Consider the following 17,476-nt stretch of genomic DNA (forward strand, 5'->3'; position numbering starts at 1 on the left):
TCATAGGGCTTGGCCTGCAAGCCCTTAACCATACGAGTGGCCCTTCTCTGGACCCTCTCCAGGTTATCCACATCCCTCTTGAAGTGCGGTGCCCAAAATTGCACGCAGTACTCCAACTGCGGTCTGACCAGCGCCCGATAGAGAGGAAGTATCACCTCCTTGGATATATTCATCATGCATCTGCTGATGCACGATAAAGTGCCATTAGCATAGGTATTGTTGACTCTATGGGTGCTCCAGGGCTCAAGCACCCACTGAAAAAAATTAGTGGGTGCTCAGCACCCATGGAGCCATGCTTGCAAATGTTAAAAAAAAACCACAAAAGAACTGTGCTTTACCAGAAGAAGCAGTGTGTTACTTCAACTTGGCTCTACAGCATCTGTAAAGATTAGGCACTTCAGTGGGGCTTTTTGGTGCTTTTAGTTAAAGCTGATTCAATTACCTATTAGATAAAAGCACCAAAAAAGTCCCACTAAAGCACCCAGTCTTTACAGATGCTGCAAAGTTGGGTTCAAGTAATGCATTGCATCTTCTGGGCAAGCACGGGGCTTGGCACAGGAACACACCAAGTTAGAAGTAAAGTGCCATTTGGGCCCCCCCAGCTTATGTCTGCAAGCACCTACTGGCAAAAAAAGAAAACAGGCTCTTATGGCACCAGGAGTGATAAAGTTTTTGCAGGCTAAGTCAGATTACAAGTGTCAGTTGTGCACCACCCCCCACCCCTCCCCCTCACCACCACCACCACCACCACACCTTTCTACAGGATTTTTTAGATGGGGACCCATTGAGCACAAAATGACATAGAACCAGGTTGTTCTCCATCAGCTGCAGTAGCTCCGCAGGGCAAATAGTCTAAAAAGCCATAAAGCAAGTTTTGTGTCACCAGATGTGACACTTCAAGGGAAGGTTTGTTGTACAAGACTGGTTATGCCTACACTGTATTCATTGAAGCATACATCACAGACAAACCTAGGCTAGCTTTAAACCAGCTAGCTTGCATGCTGAGTGCTGTCTGGCTGTCTAGCTACAGCAGCAGGGAGCTCAGCACTGACTGCAAACACACCTAAAAAGCAGGATAACGTATCCTGTGTTGAACCATGGGTACAGGGTAAATATCCTCTGTCATTTTTCAGAGTAGAGCTAAACTACAAACTCTTTTAAATAGCCATGGACATGTTTCAGTGTGCCTGAGAACACTAAGGGCCAAATGCCAACCATATATTAGGGGACTGAGTACTGAATGTCACCAAAATTACATCTACTTAGGCTGAGCCCAAGAATAGGCTTTACATTTCCTTTAAAACAAGATTGAGGAGTTCTGACATTCACAACGGCAAAGGGAGAATTCTCCCTCACCCAGTTACTATTCCCACTGTAATTGATTTCTGTGTCTTAGAGTTTACTTTTTAAAATCAAAACTTCTGAAGGTTTTAAATGGAGATTTTTTTTTCCTTAGGAAAGATTATGCATGAAAGAGGCTCTGTTTGATCTAAGAGCCAAACTGATCTATCTACTGGGCATCTAAGTAGACATAGGTGCCTAAGTACAATTCTGTTCCATCCTGTTTAAGCCTCTAAAAACATTAATGCATTTACTTTTTTATCATGCTTTCATCCTGTCCTTAAGACTGAGTCACAAAAAAGCAACCAGGATGAGAAAGACCTATCTAGTTTGTATAAACTGTTCTTCAGGGACTCCAGCAGGGTGGAGTAGGATTGCTCTTTGATGTCTAAATCCACTTATGCACCTAATAGGTAGAATGGAATCTGGCCTTAAGTGTTCACATGGCATGTAGCAGGGAAGTGATGCCATGTAGCAGGGAAGTATTGCCAGCAGGATGACTGATCATTTTGATTATCGTTCATTTGCTGCAGGTTTCTTCTTTATAAATTACCAAAATACATGAGAGAAGAGAGTCCTGGGTCTGGACTGGAATACATGTACATGGATTCTTCAACGAAAGCTTGGGCACTGAGTAAATATCTAGTCAATATGACACAGAATGCGCTGGGACAAACACTGATGCAACTTTATGAAGCGTATGAGTCCAAGGCAAGCGCCATTTCATTGTTGTTTGTTAATATGTTCATTTTGTTGTATTTAATGAAATGTCTAAAATGTAAATGAAATGAAACGAATGTAAATGAAATGAAAAAAACATTGTGGGACCTGACTGACAGTCTATGTGTTCTCAATGGAAAGAGAAATATGCTTACTCTTTCACCACAAATTTCAAGAAGCAAAGCAGATCTTTTGCAGGTTTGGCTAGAACTAGAAGCCAGCCCCATTTTGGGTGCGTTCTGCATTCCAGCCAAACCTTTCACACAGTTAAAACATTACGAAGGCATCCAATAAGCAAGATGTTCAGAATGCAAACTTACACACCTATAAATTTTCTTCAACCTTCATTCCCCCTGAGCAGTATTTTAATCTGTGAATATTAATTTAGAGACACAGTAAGTAGGGTTGAATGGATAAGGCATTAAATCTAGGCCCTTGCTATACCAATCAGTCTTACTACATCATCTTGTTCATAAAATTAGTGAGCTACAGTTTAACTATCGGGTTTTTTACTCCCATAGAAATCAGTTGGACTATTCATCCAGTTAACATTCTACATACTGAGCCTGGATTTTCACTGCCTGGTACCTCGCCTAGTCATGCTTGTGCAAAGCTGTTGTAAAATGTTAGTAGAGCCACATGGTAGCCACATTTTAGACTCACTCTGTGCAGGTATACATACCCCTCCAAGGCACAAGAAAGTGGAAAATCAAGCCCACTCTCTGTAAAGCTGACAACTGATACAGATATTTTTTGTTACTTACATACTATGGGTCACATTGGACTATGGTCTGGCATTCTTGCTGTGGGTTCAAGATAGGCCTGTAAAATTATTTTCAAGTGTTTTTGTAGTTAACTTTGTGCAAGGGAAAGATTACAAGAAGCCAGTTAAACACTGATAATCTTCTGACTCTTCTGTCTGGATTGTACACTGTCACTGGGAGAAGGTGTTTACACTCTGTAGATACAACATAAGTGCCAATTTTTTATGTTCTGCTAACACTTGCAAAGTATAGAGCTTGGGAGAGAAAAGCACCTTTAAAGTCCACTAGAATCCACTGGGCCAGGAGAGCTTATAGGAAAAATAGGGTGCTGTGTATGTGTGATTATTTTGCTAAAACTAACTGCACCACCTAATTAAGAATGATTGGAGCATTTCCTAAACAAAACTTTAATGAACAATTTCCTTATGATGTGATTACTAAATTTCTAGTTGTTCCACTTAATGTTCCACAGATTTACTAAATCAGAAACAACCTGCAAAAATAAAGAAAATACTGCCCTGTGGCCTGTTGGTTAATGGAACTCTTAGGCTGACGTTATATATTACACTTAGACCATGCTAAGGGCACTTAAAATGTGGGTATCTGCATGTTAAACTTTATTAACTTGTGCTAAGTGCTCTCTGAGCACCTCCGTGATACCACTTAAGGAGAGGATTAACTCTGGGCTGTGCTACCTAGCTTGTGTTAGGGTAACCTCAGTCTACTTCATGAAGATAAAATGAGCAATTTGCAGTTTTCAAGCATCCCAGGATGCTCCACTTCTAGCTCTTCCCCATTGACCCCTACTCCATGGATGAACTTTTCACCCTCCCAAACTCTACTGCCCAAGGGATGGTACTATCCAGGAGTAGGCAAGGCCCTGCCAAAGTCATGGGAGAAGGGAGGGAGGGGAGCTGCAGCTGCTGAAGCCTGGAGCTGGGAGGTGGAGAGGCATGGGGCATGAGAGCTGTGGCTTCAGTCTGCAGGTCCCTGCATTCCCAGGGTGGGGGGAGGAGGCTCTGCTGCAGGGGGCCCTTCAATGAACTCTGCTGACCTGATCCCAGCCCTCCTGACCCAATCTGTCTCCCCAGCCTTCTCCATGCTTCAGAAGCTTCATGGTGGGTGTGGAGACACCAGGGTTTAGCACAGTTGCAGCACAGAGCCATGGGAAAACATGCTTCCCTGCTCCCTGCAGCTCCATGCTCCCACTACGCTAAACCCTGGAGGCTCTCTGCTTAACGTTCCACAGATTTAGTATGGGCTAAGTGTAACGTGTAACTTCACCCTTAGAAACTAGGTTATCATGCAGACGTAACCTAGCCTGTCTCTTTGGAGGGACACAGTGGCAGAAAGGTTAAGAGGTCTTGCTACAGTTCCTCAGTTTAAATTGAATCTGGGCTTGTACCAAAGCCAAGTTTCCCCAGTTAGCCAAGCTGTAAATGGGTACATGGTCATTTGGTTTGGTGGAGTCAAAGGCAGCTGGATACTGTAGCTACATCTCTCTTGTGTGATGCTGGCTACAAATAATAGTGTGATTTAAACATCATTGACCTTAACCATCTTAGTTCTCCCTGGAAATCAAAGAGGTTGCAGCAGTTTAATTCAGTGGAGTATTGTTCTCTTACAGATAACAGTAGTTTTTCAAATGCTTGTTCTTTTTCTTTAAATTAAAGTTCATAAAATTCGGTGTTTTCCTGCAGAGTGACAGCACTGCTTATGCAGTATATAATGATGATGTCCCTTATTCAGATCATTACAGCTGGAAGAAAGGGCACACAAAAGGTACCAGGTTAATCCTTCTCTGCTGTTTTTATTGAGAATTTCTCTCTCTCTCTCTCTCTCTCTCTCTCTCTCCAAAAAGAGAACCCTTGTTTGAGCCAAAGCTAAGTGCAAGGATTTGTTGCATAATATTAAAAGATGCCAATGCTGTCACTTCATTTTCTGTATTTGCCTCTGTGATGTCCATGCAGTACAGAAATGTCTAAGTCCTACTGACTTTTTACCCTTTTCTCAGAGGATAAAACATCTATATCTCACTTTTGGCAAGTAGGGAGCCATACTGTCCTTTGCTCAGTGACACCAGCAACACAGGGTGTGAAAGCAATAGCTTTCCAAGTGTCCCAAGTGATAGAAGTATGAACTCAATTTCTGAACTTTCAGGGCAGGAAAATCTAGGAGGAGGCAAGAATGTGAGGCTAACATTCAGGAATCTACTGGTACACACGAATGAGTTGAACGTGTTTTCCTGAAGAGGGGGGCTCAGCAAATTTCTAGTTGTTCCACTGGGGAAGAGAGCTAGGTTTGTCTGGCTTCCCTTTGGAATGAGCAAGGGCTTTGGACCCCCAGGTCTTTAGTTTGCAGACATGGTGAAACCCTGGAAGCCTTGGTCCCCATGGCAATGTAGCTGCAATGGGAACCATGTTCCCTCCACCTGCTGTTTCTCCTAAACTCCATGTGGGGAAGGATTTATACAAGGACTTGCCCTGCTATTGCTAGCAGAGTTAGTTTTCTCTCCACTGATTAATCCATTTGGACCAATATAAGGAAGGGTACAATGCTGGGGAGAGAGGGTCAAAGCCATTATAAAATCACTCACATTTCTAAATGACAACCTTTGAAATGCCCCTTTTGTGTTCATTGAAAATCCAATGGCACTAGCCCAAAAAATAGGGGTGTGAACTCCAATCAGAGTCCACTGGAGATGATGATGTCATTCACTTGTCCTTGTGTGATGGAAGGTTATGGGGTACACCAATAGAGATTTTTTGGGCCGATACCAATGGCCAGTTTTTAACGAGCCGTATTGGCCATACCGATCCGATTGCCAATATGCAGCCCGGCAGCTTGGAGAGCAGCGTCCAGCTGGTAAGTCTGTTGTGAGGGAACACTGCAGCCACCCCAAAACTCGCCATAGCCCCTGTTGCAGCACTGCTGCCACCCCAAGAACAGCCCTGGCCCAGGGCCCGCCAGGAAGAGTCTGGCACTTCTCCAGCCCCAACCCACAGTTGCAGCCCACCCTAACCCCACATGCAGATCCAGGGGCACACGCCCCCTATGCCCTCCTGGGGTGTTTACTGGTGGGAGCCACCCCGCTTCCCTGCGCCCCGCAGATGAGCCACAGCTTTGTCCTGTGCCCCGCTCCACCCCGCTGTGGCTGGGCAGCACCTGCCCCAGCCCCAGCTCTACTCCCTCCCTCACCATGAGGGCCTTGATCTGCCACCCACAGACTCCTTTCCTGGCCTCACCCCTTCCCCCACAACAGAATTACCAGCCAGACCTGGCTGCTCTCCACAATGCTGGGTTGTGCTCCTTGTCACCCGCATGCTGCACTGTGGCTGCGTGCATGCATGGAGAATTTATTGGCCACATTATCAGCCAAAAAAAGCTGGTTGCTGGTACTGTCAATTTTCCTTATATGGGACCGATGTATCGGTGCACCTCTAATTTTGTTCCACTGAGTTGCCTTATAAAATGGTTGCTGTACTTATGATTTGTAAGTGCTTTGCGATCTTTTGAGAGAAAATATGCTGTGTTAAGGTGCAGAAGTGGTAACTAAAATTTGTAGAATTTCCATCACTGGAGATACAGGCAGATTAGATAAACATCTGTCTGGAATGGTCCTTGGACCAGTAGATCGGTTTGATGGCCTCCCTATGTCCTGCCCTTCCTTATTCTTTATCATTTGATACTTGGATTGAATTCCTAGCTCTGTCACAAACTTCATGTGTGACTTTCAACAGGTAGTTTCCCCTCTCTATGCCTCAATTTTCCCATCTGTAAAATGGTTAAAATATATTACAATTGGGTTTGGAGCTCCTTGGACGGGAGGCACTATAGGAACACAATATATTATTGTTAGTAATTCATTATCCCTCTAAATGATTTAAAGCTGGGTTACAATGGATCATTAGCATCCCACTTGAACAGTGCTACTTTAAGGGAGGAGAAGAGGACAATGTCTACATTTTCCCTAGCTTTGTTCCCTAACATATCTGCAATAACTGTATTTTGACAGGATTTCTAGTGTTGGACAAATCCCAAGGTTTCTGGGGGATTCACAGCATTCCTCGGTTCCCGCCATTCCCTGAGGAGGGTTATGGATATCCACCTTCTGGGGAGCTATATGGACAAACAGCCATCTGCATAACATTCAGATATAACCAGTTTGCAGAAATAGGTATGGCAAGGTCTTCCTGCTCTCGCACACAGACATCTCTGAATCGGTTCTTTAGGATTGGGCCTCAAAGAACTACTTATTTTTTGTCCTTTGTTGTCATTTTTAAATATGAGGCTGGAAACTCAGAACTCCTGTCTTTAAATTATGTTTATCCACTGTTTTCCTGTGTGCCTCAGTTTCTTCACATACAAAACTGAGTTACCAATAAATACCAACTTCCCCTTTGTGATGATTAATTATTTTGTGCATGCACAGGCATGTCACGTATTATAAAAAAAAAAAGCTTAGTTGTTTTACCAACTATAATGATTTACACAATATTATACAACTGCTGATGAAGCTGGCATAGTAGCACTGACCCATCAACAGTTGGACATGGAGTCACACCAGGAGTTTACATAAGTACCTTTGTGATGTGAAATGCCAGTCATAAAAAATAAATAGAAATTAATTTTCTGAACACCTGATTCAGAACTACCACTGCATATTTCCTAGTGCAACTCTTCTCTGAGTAGTAAAAACTCTTCTCTGACAGTAAAAATGACATTTTGGGAGGCCACATGTATCATCCCAGATGTGCTTGGTTTACAAGTCAAAAGCTGTCTCAGTGAAGTACTGACTTCCCCCCAGGACTTTGCAAGCTAAGCTCTGGCCTTTGTGCATCTCATACTTTCAATAGTTAGGGATCTGCAGGCCAAGTGAGGCCTTCAGGAGCCCTTGTGCAACCCTGTTGCTTTGACTGGGTTTACACAGGTTAAGTGATTGGAACTGGGTCCCTGACCTGCAACCAGGCACATGCTTAACCTTACACGTGACTTGCTTTCAGCGGACCTACTTATAGGTCTGAAGAGAAATCCTTCTGTAAGTGTCTGCAGGGTTGAGGCCCTAGCTGACAGCTCTGCCCTTGATGCACAAGAGGAAGTAAAAGTCAGGTCACTCAGCTCTGCAGTGCAAATCAGAAAAAACACTGTATCCCTCAAGTCATCAGGTCCTACTCTAAGCCTAGGATGAGGGGAATAAAAGGCACTGATTTTATATTGCTTTGTTTCAAGCTTGAGCCCATTTTTGGTTTTTTAATTACTTTACAATAGTACATTTTAATGTTGTGCTTGTCCGTGTCTTTTTGCTCAGACAAACAGTTGCTCTGCTACAACCCAAAGGTCTACAACTGCTCCATGCCTAGTGTCTTTCACCCTGACCTTCCCAATCTGCAAAAACTCTGTGCAGGGTCTGAGCTGCCTCTGATCCCCTGGCGCCGCCTCTCCAAACTCCAGTCAGCCGGTGGGGAGAACTTCCTCCACTTTGCTAAATCACACTTTTTTGTTGACGGTAAGAAAGGCTGAACAGAGAAGCCCAGTTACAGAGATGAATGTAGAAGATAGATGTATGTACTGACGTTTTTAAACATTACTAAAAAACCCCACACAAAATAGAAAACATCACAGTAATAACATAGCAAAGGAAAAGGCTGTCTTGTGCTTTTGGTAATGTACGGTACAGGGGGTCTTCAAAAATCTCTACTTTTAGGCAAAGAAAAAATGGGCTTGTGTCTTTCTCTTTTGCTGCTGTATAATGTGTGAAGAAGGGGTTTTTTTTCTCCTTTTGATGTTTTTTCTTGTCATTTGCATTAGATATACAGGTCCTTTCAAGCCAGAAGACTCTTGATAGTTAAATGAGCAATATAATGGTGCTGCTGCAGAACCCAAGAGAATGAAAGCTGAAGAAATGAGGGACTGAACAAATAAGAGGAAGGCACTATTTGTTGGATTATTTAAAATGCTTTGCTGTTGTCAGGTCTTGTTAACCCCTATTTAACTCCAATAACCAAGCTGACAGTTTAGAGAAAGGAAGTTTTTGTTAAAAACTCAATATTTCCAGAAATAAAGTTAAGTTCCTCAACACGTCTGCCAGCAAAATGAGGGAAAACTAGACCAGGCATTCCTACTATTGGTAAGATTAAACAAAATAAGGAGAAAAGCCTTTAAAAACCCACTGTCAGGCAACAAAGAAACAAAATAGATCACAAGCCCAATAATTTTTTGGATTTCACCCTTAGAAACATAAGGGAAGTGAATGGAGGAATGATATCGATATAATTTACTTACTTCTTCTGTAATTACAGACATCTACGTAGCCTGGATGGCTCAGCAATTGCAGACAGATTTGTTAGCTGAATACTGGCACCACTACAAACATGACCTTCCCTCCAACTGCTCTCTCCAACACTACGTCTTCAACATAAACCTAATTAAGACCCCATGGAACTCCACTTTCTATTCCTTTCACGATCATTCTAAATGGTGTGTTTCAAGGCAATATGAAGATGAGTGGACATGCATTGGAGACCTAAACCGTGCCCCACCACAGGCTGGGAGAAGTGGTGGGTTCATCTGTACTCAGAATCGGTACATTTACAAAGCTTTCAGACACTTGGTTTTTCATTACCAAAGCTGCAGTAACTCTTCAGCATGGCTATAAATGGGCTGCTGTCAAATAGTGTTTATGCCCATTATGTAAAGAGTGTGGAGATTTTCCGTTAAGATACAGTCCTGCCCTGAAAAATGGCATTGTGGATGGAGTTCCTTGTTTATTATCTCTTAATATCTTCTGCAATAAACATTCTCACTTGACAAATAAAATATGTTATTCCTTTAACTGCCAGTCCAATCAGCTCTATCTGGGCTCTGAGAGTAAAAAACTGTTCTTTCCTTCTTTCATATTTTTACCAGCAGTAAAGGTTCTGCTCAATAAACCAAGGCTTCAGCAATGCCTGGACACTCCTTGACTTAAGTGTTTTTGCATAAATGTAACAGAATAGAAGTAAGTAACAATGCTGGTAGTGGAACATAAGGAGGAAGAGAACTGAGCTCCTTCTCTTGAAGCCATTTGGGCTCTCCAGGGTTAATAGGAGCAAAGAGCCCTAAAAAATTCCTTGTATTTGTCACCTGTGGCCCACTCCAACTCCCACTGAGGTTAGTTGGGAGCCTTTCCACTGACTTTAGATTCTAGAGTCAACCTTACATTGTTATTTGATGGAGAATAACCATAGTTTAAACCATGACTTCTCTATTTATGCTATGTGCCCTCTGAAGATCTCGAAGTTATGCCACTTAATGCAAAGATTATCACTGGGCTGTGCTACTTAGCTTGTGTTAGGGTAACTTCAATCGGCTCCACAGAGATAAGACAAGCAATTTGCAGTCCTCCAGCATCCTAGGATGCACCTCTCCCATCCCCCTCAATCCAAGTGCAGGCATAGGACCCAGGTGTCCTGGCTCTTACCCATGCCCTTGCTCACCAGCTCTCTAGTGGCAATTCAGAGCTGCGCAGGCAAGAAACAGAATTAATCCTTAACGTGTGATTGCTTACATTGCATTATAACTTTAACATCCTTAACATTCAATGGATTTAGTATGGTTTAAGTATAACCCTTAGAAAATAACTGGTTCAGAGAGCTTTCATAGGTGAAAACCTACTTCATCAGATGTTACAATAGTATAATGTGACCTACAAAATGTGGCCGCTCTACACATGCAATAAAGAAAATTGTAATTTGTAAAACTTTGATACAGATACAGACTCAAATTTTAACATTCCGCTGAGTTTACTAGAGAGATATCTAGCAATTTTGGTGCCCTGGGCAGAAATGCTGTCAAGCGTTCAAGAGTGGGTGGTGAGGAGAGGCAGGGAAGAAGGGAGATGAATGATAGTGTCTTGCTGTGCACTTACTCATTGATTCTTCCATCAGAATTTCTGCAAAGAAACCAGATGCTATAAAGAAAATGCCCAGCAACCACAAGAACATTTCCTTCCTCTTCTCTTCTCAGGAATAACAACAAAACAGCACATCTTACAGACTTAGAGGGTGCCAATAAAATCAATTCAAAGGCCATTTGTGGGTGTTCCTTGTAGCAATTGTGCAGATTTCCAAGGCTTAACGAGGAAAAGGAGAATAAATTAACTGAGGTTCAGTGACTTTTCATTTGAAACTGGAGTGAAGCAAAATGGTATCATGAAGAGATATTGCTTGCAGAGTGAGCCCTGGAGAGAAAAGGGTGCCAAATGGGAGAAAGTCCCAGGTATTCTCTTCTGCCTATTGTTTGCATTTAAGTTGTTGTCAAGGTACACATTAAGACTTGCAGGCTAGAAAAGTGGCATGGGGCTGGGTCCAGACTGGATAGAGTGGCTGCCAGACCAGACATGCTGGTGGAGGCGGGTACCACGGGAGCACACGCTGCCCTGTGTGGGCCTGATCAGACCCAGCAGAAGCACCAGGGGCTGGAGGACAGGGCTTTGCAGAGTGGATTCAAACCACAGGTTGTATATCTGACACTCCTGCATTAAGGAATGTGATCTGAAACACTGTGCAACAAGTCCCAAGCCGGACTATGTAGCACTCAGGCATCTGGACCAACCAGAGAACCACAACATGAAGTGGTGGCAGCAATGCTTCCAGCCCCCTACCTCAGGGGGGGGAATGACTATAGCTCTGGCTTGAGCCCTGCTGCCCACGTAACTGAAAGGGGCTTCATCTCTCTCCTTGGGTGGCACTTGCTTCCTCAACATTGCTAGGAGATGCAGCAGCACAATGGAGAATGTCACAATGTCTGGCGCACAGGTAAACCTGAAGCTAATAATGTAGTGCAAATATTTTTTCCCAATTAATTTGGGTAGCTTTAAATGAAACCGACTATTTAAATGTTTTTTTTTAACTCTTTGACCTCTACAAACAGTATATTTAATGGGGTTTTTTCCCTATCACACATCAAATGGATTATTTTACAATAACAGTTTTCATTAATTGAGCAGCATCAGTAAAAAGCAAGTTTGGTCTGTCACTGGGCAAACTGGCACCTGTGCAAAATATTGGATCATTTAAATTAATAATAGGATGATAGAGAGAGATTATATCTGAGATAACCTGTATTAAATGTTATTAATCTCTTTAGGCAGGCATGGGTCTTTGAGTAGATGTGATATCTTTAATTAGACCAACTGAGTAGTTGGGAAAAAGTTCTTAGCAACCTTTCTGACTCAGTCACCCTTCTTCAGGCATAGGGAGTCTCTGCTGGTCTGAGTCTCCAAGGAATGAGAAAATCTAAAAGTGTGGCAGGATGTCAGTGAAAATGCAAATAGGTCAAAATTAGAAAGACAAAAAGGTGAAGCAGAGAAGTAAAGCAGAGAGGGGAGTGGGAAGAGGAAGAGAACAGGGTGGGGAAATGGCTAAAGGGAGACATTAGAGTGATAGACTACAAGGTATAAAAGAGACTGTCAATGAAAGAAAAAATAGTTGGAAATCAGGAAAACAGGAATGAGAGAAGCTCCAAGTGTGAGAGGATGTAGTGAAAATATTAATAGGGAAGAAGAAGAAACAAAAGGTAAAGCAAGGGTGAGGGGAATGGAGGAAAAAGAAGGCAGGGAAAATTAATTTCTTTATGCATATTTTTTGGTCAGACCATCTGATGTAATCTATCCAGTCCAGAGAGCCATGTCATCTGGGACACAAGGCTCACCCTAGGGCCAAACATTTGGCATCAGGGAAGTGGTGGCCACTCCCCCGCTCTCAAATGTCTAGACCTGTGGGGGCCCTGCATACTAGATTGGGTTTTCAGGGTGGCACTGGGCCTTATCTGGGCATGCAGGGCTGGGTGGGGCATAGAGGGCCTGATTTGGACATGTGGGGCAGGGTGGAGGTCCCAGTCTGGCCAATGGACCAGATCTGCACCACTCATTTGATCTGTGAGGCCAAAAGGTTGTGCATCACTGAGCTAAGCATTCATATCATCCTATAGCCTGTGCCTGACCTGTGTACTCATGAATGGGGCCCAATTCATCACTGGAGGTAACTGCTGAATTTATTTTTGCCACATCAGAGATGAATTTTGCCCAGAACTCCTGATCATGCTGTCAAGACCTTACCCACTGGCACAGCTTGCACTTCCTGGGTACATCTACACATGCTTTTGCACCAGAGTCACCTGCTGCTGGGCACAGCATCTACACATGTGCCTGGGACAGCAGAACTTTGAGGTAGGCTGGAGCAACCCCAGGCTGGCAGGGGGCCTTGGGGGTCAGCCCTGGTGCTAAAGTGCAGAGCTTGGCAAGAGGAAGCCCCTGCACTTTAGCACCCTTGTGCCCCAGCCAGCCCCTGTCACTGTTTACACGTGCGTTTCATCACAGTTAAGTACTCCACCATAGGACAGTGCTGTCCCCCAAAAGTTCTATCCTACCGCAGAGTTAATTAATTTACTGCAGCCTAATACCCATGCATGTGTAGACTGTGACGCTTTACTGCTGTGATGCTTTACTGCAGAGTTAACTAATCAACTCTGCAGTAAAGCACACATGTAGATGCACCTCCTGTCTCAGATACTGTTGTGGCATGCAACAGCAAAGGCTAATCTAAGATGCAAATTGCCATATTAGTGATTATCTGAACCTGATTGGGCTAAAACTTGTTCTTCACCACTAGACATGGCATGAGTGAATTTTACTTCTTCTTTTGAATTATAGTACTTTAATAATTATACAGTGCTCAGAAATGCATGAAGTGATTCCCAGAAACAAAACAAGATGTAGCCCTCACCCTCAAATATATAATCTGTAGTTTACATCACAGCTGGGCAGGAATGGGCTGAGGGATGATGAACTTTTCAGCAATACAATTGCATGGGTGTTCAATTTATCCACCTACACAGCTTGGTGTAGAAAAAGGAGCAGCTGCAGTCCTGATTCTCTTTTGGATTTTAAACAGCTGCAAACTTGTGTTTCTTTTATTGTGCAGATATCTTCATAAGCAATGGAAGGGATCCACTGTTGACAAGATGTATACAAATATTATGAAAAAACAAGCATCCCAAGCTTATTATTTCCCTAGAATAAGATAAACTCTTTATCAGTAAGTTATATTGTATGGAACTTCTAAAGCACATGGGACTCTCAGGCAATCTGAATGAAGCTCAGACTTCTTCGATTTAACCAGCTCGTGTACATCCACCTAGATGTGAAATACCTACAAATACTCTTTTATAATATTTATTGCTATTTTATTTATTTTTAAACCTGCCATTCTATTGCCAAGAAGCTGAACACAAAATCAGATCTGCTGTCCTGGTAACCTGAGAAATATGCAATCTTTTATTCTCTGTGCTGCTGCCTATGCCATCCCTCTCTATGCTCTACTGCTGGAAGAAAAACCCTATAGTATCCTCTTTCTATGGTTTCAGAGTGGATCCTGTTGAAATGAGCAGGTGTTGCAAGAAGATTCAGTATGTCAGACCTCTGGTCTGGAGGTGGGAGAGAGCTGGCTTCCTTTTCTGGAAACTCTGGATTCATCTCCTCAGTGCTCAGGTATGACTGCAGGAGATATCACTGGGGCCATTCTGTTATGGAGGTGCTTTTCTAAAACAAATGAAGACTACTTCCTAAGGAGCCAGAGACATCAGAATCACATATATAAATATGCACAGTGGTTGTAAAGCCTCTGGGGTTACTACAAACACAACTGGTGTAACTTGTACTGTGACACAATTGTTCCAATGTGCCTGACAAACTTGCACATGCTAGGTCATACATAATTAGACCACCTCACAATAAAAACCCTCTCTTTTCTCTCCCACAAGCACATATTTTAACTCACCACATGATACATGAGAGATCATGCATCACAACTTTAACTCCATCCACTTACACCTTTTATCCAAAGATTGTTTGACAAGACACCATTTGTCTTGTTAGCAAAGAAGGCTAATGGCATACCGGGCTGCATTAGCAGAAACCAGCATATCAAGGACAGTGATTATTCTTCACCTCTGCTGGTGAAGCCACATTTGGAATACTGTGTCCAGCTTCCCCCCCACACACACACACTACAGAAAGGATGTGGACAAATTGGAGAGAGTCCAGCAAAGAGCAACAAAAATGGTTAGAGAGCTGGGGCACATGACCTATGAGGAGAAACTGAAGGCATTAGTCTTATTTAGTTTGGAGAAGAGAAAACTGAGCAGAAATTTAATAGTAGCCTGAGGAGGGATTTGTTGTGTTTTCAAATACCTGGAGGGTGATTAGAAAGAGGAGAGAGAGACTATTCTCTGTGGCCATAGGAAACAGGACTAGAAGCAGCGGCCTCAAGCTGCAGCAGAGGAGAATAGAAAGAACTTTCTGACTATGGGGTGGTCAAGCACTGGAACAGGGACCTAGAGAAATTATGGAATCTCCATTCCTGGAAATTTTCAAAAACAAGTTAGACACTTGGATGGTTTGCTCATGGGCAATTCTGCCTTGAGCAGGGAGCAGGACTAGTTGACCTTGTGAGGTCCCTTCCAGCCCTACTTTCCTATGATCCTATGAACCACCTGAAGGGCAATTACAAAAAGGATGGAGCGAGACTGTTCTCAGTGGTAGCAGATAACAGAACAAGGAGCAATGGTCTCAATTTGCAGCAAGGGAGGTTTAGATTAGATGTTAGGAAAATTTTCTCCCTAGAAGGGTAGTAAAGCACTGGAACAGGCTACCCAGAGGGGGTGTGAAATCTCCATCCAGGTAGACAAAGCCTGGGCTGGGATATATAGTTGGGGTTGGTCCTGGTTTGAGCAAAAGGTTGGACTAGATGACCTCCTGTGGTCCCTTCCAACCCTAAGCTTCTATGATTCTGTGATTTTAAGACAGGTATTGTACTGGTGGATTTTGGAGATAGCAGTTGTTTGTGCTGGGAGAGGGTGGTTAAGTAAAGGGTGCTAAGGGCAATTGAAAGAGATGGGAGGCTGGAGTAAGTCAATGGCATGAAAACCAAAACCCTGGAATTTAACATTAATGGATTTGCTTTTGAAGAAAAACAACACTGATGCCCTTTAAAAATGCAGCCCTGACTATGGACTAGTTGCTACCAGGTGTTTCCATAAAACCCAAACTACAGGAAACCATAACAATGGAAACATTCAGCAACGTGCTGCAGAGCTTCATGGGAACTCCTGGCATCCATTCTGTTGTCAAATGGAAAGGAGCTCCCTGGTTGTTTGGGACTCATCACTTCTCCAGGTGGTGCCATTTCATCCCTGCTGACTGCGACTCATTGCTGAGGCTTGTCACAGTATTCAGACATGGGGAATCTCCTTTGAAATGTACCAGAGTTACCTTACAATATCTCGGGAGTGTAACTGAGACCCCTCTCCAGATTTTCCCACCACTTGTAACCACACAAATCAAATGCTCTGCTATGTCAGCAGCACACCTACTAGTCTTCATGTCCAAAGAAGAAGAATTTCCAGTAAACAATGCTTAACACAAATTTGTTTGCTATGCTCTTGATTCTTCTCAGCAAAGTTGTGGTTATAATAAGAGAAAGGGCAAACAAATTAATGGATTCAACTGAAGTGCATACATACCTCTGGCTCTCAAGGTTTGTGCAAAGCTAAGAAAGAACAGCTTTATGAATGTCTTTTGTTTAGATGTTGCTATAAATCACTGGAGTCATTATCATTGCTCTATAATTATCTCCAGAAAAACCTACACCCATATATTAATGTGTATGAATTATTGTGTGGATCTGATTATACCTTTATTTTCAGGTACCAGAAAAAAATACCTCACTGGGTACTCAGCACAGCAGTTGCATTCAAAAGCATGAAGCTGTCAGTATTGGGGAGGGCGGTGGGACCAGTTCAGCAGCTAGAGGCAGAGCATGAGAGAAACTTCATTTGAGAGAAACTTCCCACAAGTGATCAGTAGCAGCTAGATCGTAACTGGGCATGTCTACATGAGATGCTACTGCGCAGTGGTTACTGCGCATTTATTTAGTACTTGTATAAGCAAGTACTAAATAAATCCGCAGTAACCAGAGTTACTGTGCAGTAGTGCTGGTGAACATGTTTTAAGTGACATTACTGTGCAGTAGCCTAATACTACTGCGCAGTAGCATATGAGCACTATTAGTGCTGTGATGCACTGCTATGCAGTAATATTTGGTTACTGTGTAGTCAGCCCCTTGTGTAGACACGTGCACTGTGTCCAAAGCCTGATGAAGGACTCATTTTTTCACAACAGCCTTCCTATGATGCCAGGGCTAAAGGCCAGATTTCATCTTAGATACAGAAAGAAATAGAAAGAGAGAGAAGAGAAACAGAAAGCAAAAATGAAAAGCAAGATGTGACAAAACCTAACAACAGAGAGCAAAGTCTATTCCAGGAATAAATGTGCTATTCCGATAGCAATTTGGAAGCTCTCAGAACCTCCCAGAATTTGGCAAGAATATATACCTTTAAAATATACTACATAGAGCAACCAGAAGCATTTAAGATGCATTCAACCGCATGCATGAGCTAAGTTTGATATAATTTCTTTTTTTTTTTTAATTGTTTATGATATTTTAATTGATTTTAATTAAGTGTAAAAATGTTCTATAGTTATATGTGAGTATAATATATAAGGTATATTTGATGTGCTTATTATTTTCAAAAGTTAAATTCTTTTTGTTAAT

General features: G+C 42.7%; 2 protein-coding genes across 2 annotated transcripts in view; one reads left to right on the forward strand and one right to left on the reverse strand.

Moving 5' to 3' along the window:
* The window catches only part of DNASE2B (deoxyribonuclease 2 beta), a 13,432-nt gene extending 3,790 nt beyond the window's left edge, over positions 1–9,642 (forward strand). Inside the window, exons 2-6 of the mRNA XM_006030012.3 lie at positions 1,875–2,052; positions 4,526–4,607; positions 6,841–7,002; positions 8,134–8,331; positions 9,125–9,642. Of these exons, the coding sequence (XP_006030074.1) occupies positions 1,875–2,052; positions 4,526–4,607; positions 6,841–7,002; positions 8,134–8,331; positions 9,125–9,480 (976 nt within the window). The 3' untranslated portion in view covers positions 9,481–9,642. The remainder of the gene's footprint in view (positions 1–1,874; positions 2,053–4,525; positions 4,608–6,840; positions 7,003–8,133; positions 8,332–9,124) is intronic.
* LOC102373915 (uricase-like) overlaps positions 1–17,476 on the reverse strand; it is a 45,823-nt gene that overhangs the window by 25,468 nt on the left and 2,879 nt on the right. The gene's annotated exons all lie outside the window — the stretch shown is intronic.

Source organism: Alligator sinensis, unplaced genomic scaffold (genome assembly GCF_000455745.1).
Source record: "Alligator sinensis unplaced genomic scaffold, ASM45574v1 scaffold32_1, whole genome shotgun sequence".
In the NCBI taxonomy this organism is placed as follows: Eukaryota; Metazoa; Chordata; order Crocodylia; family Alligatoridae; genus Alligator; species Alligator sinensis.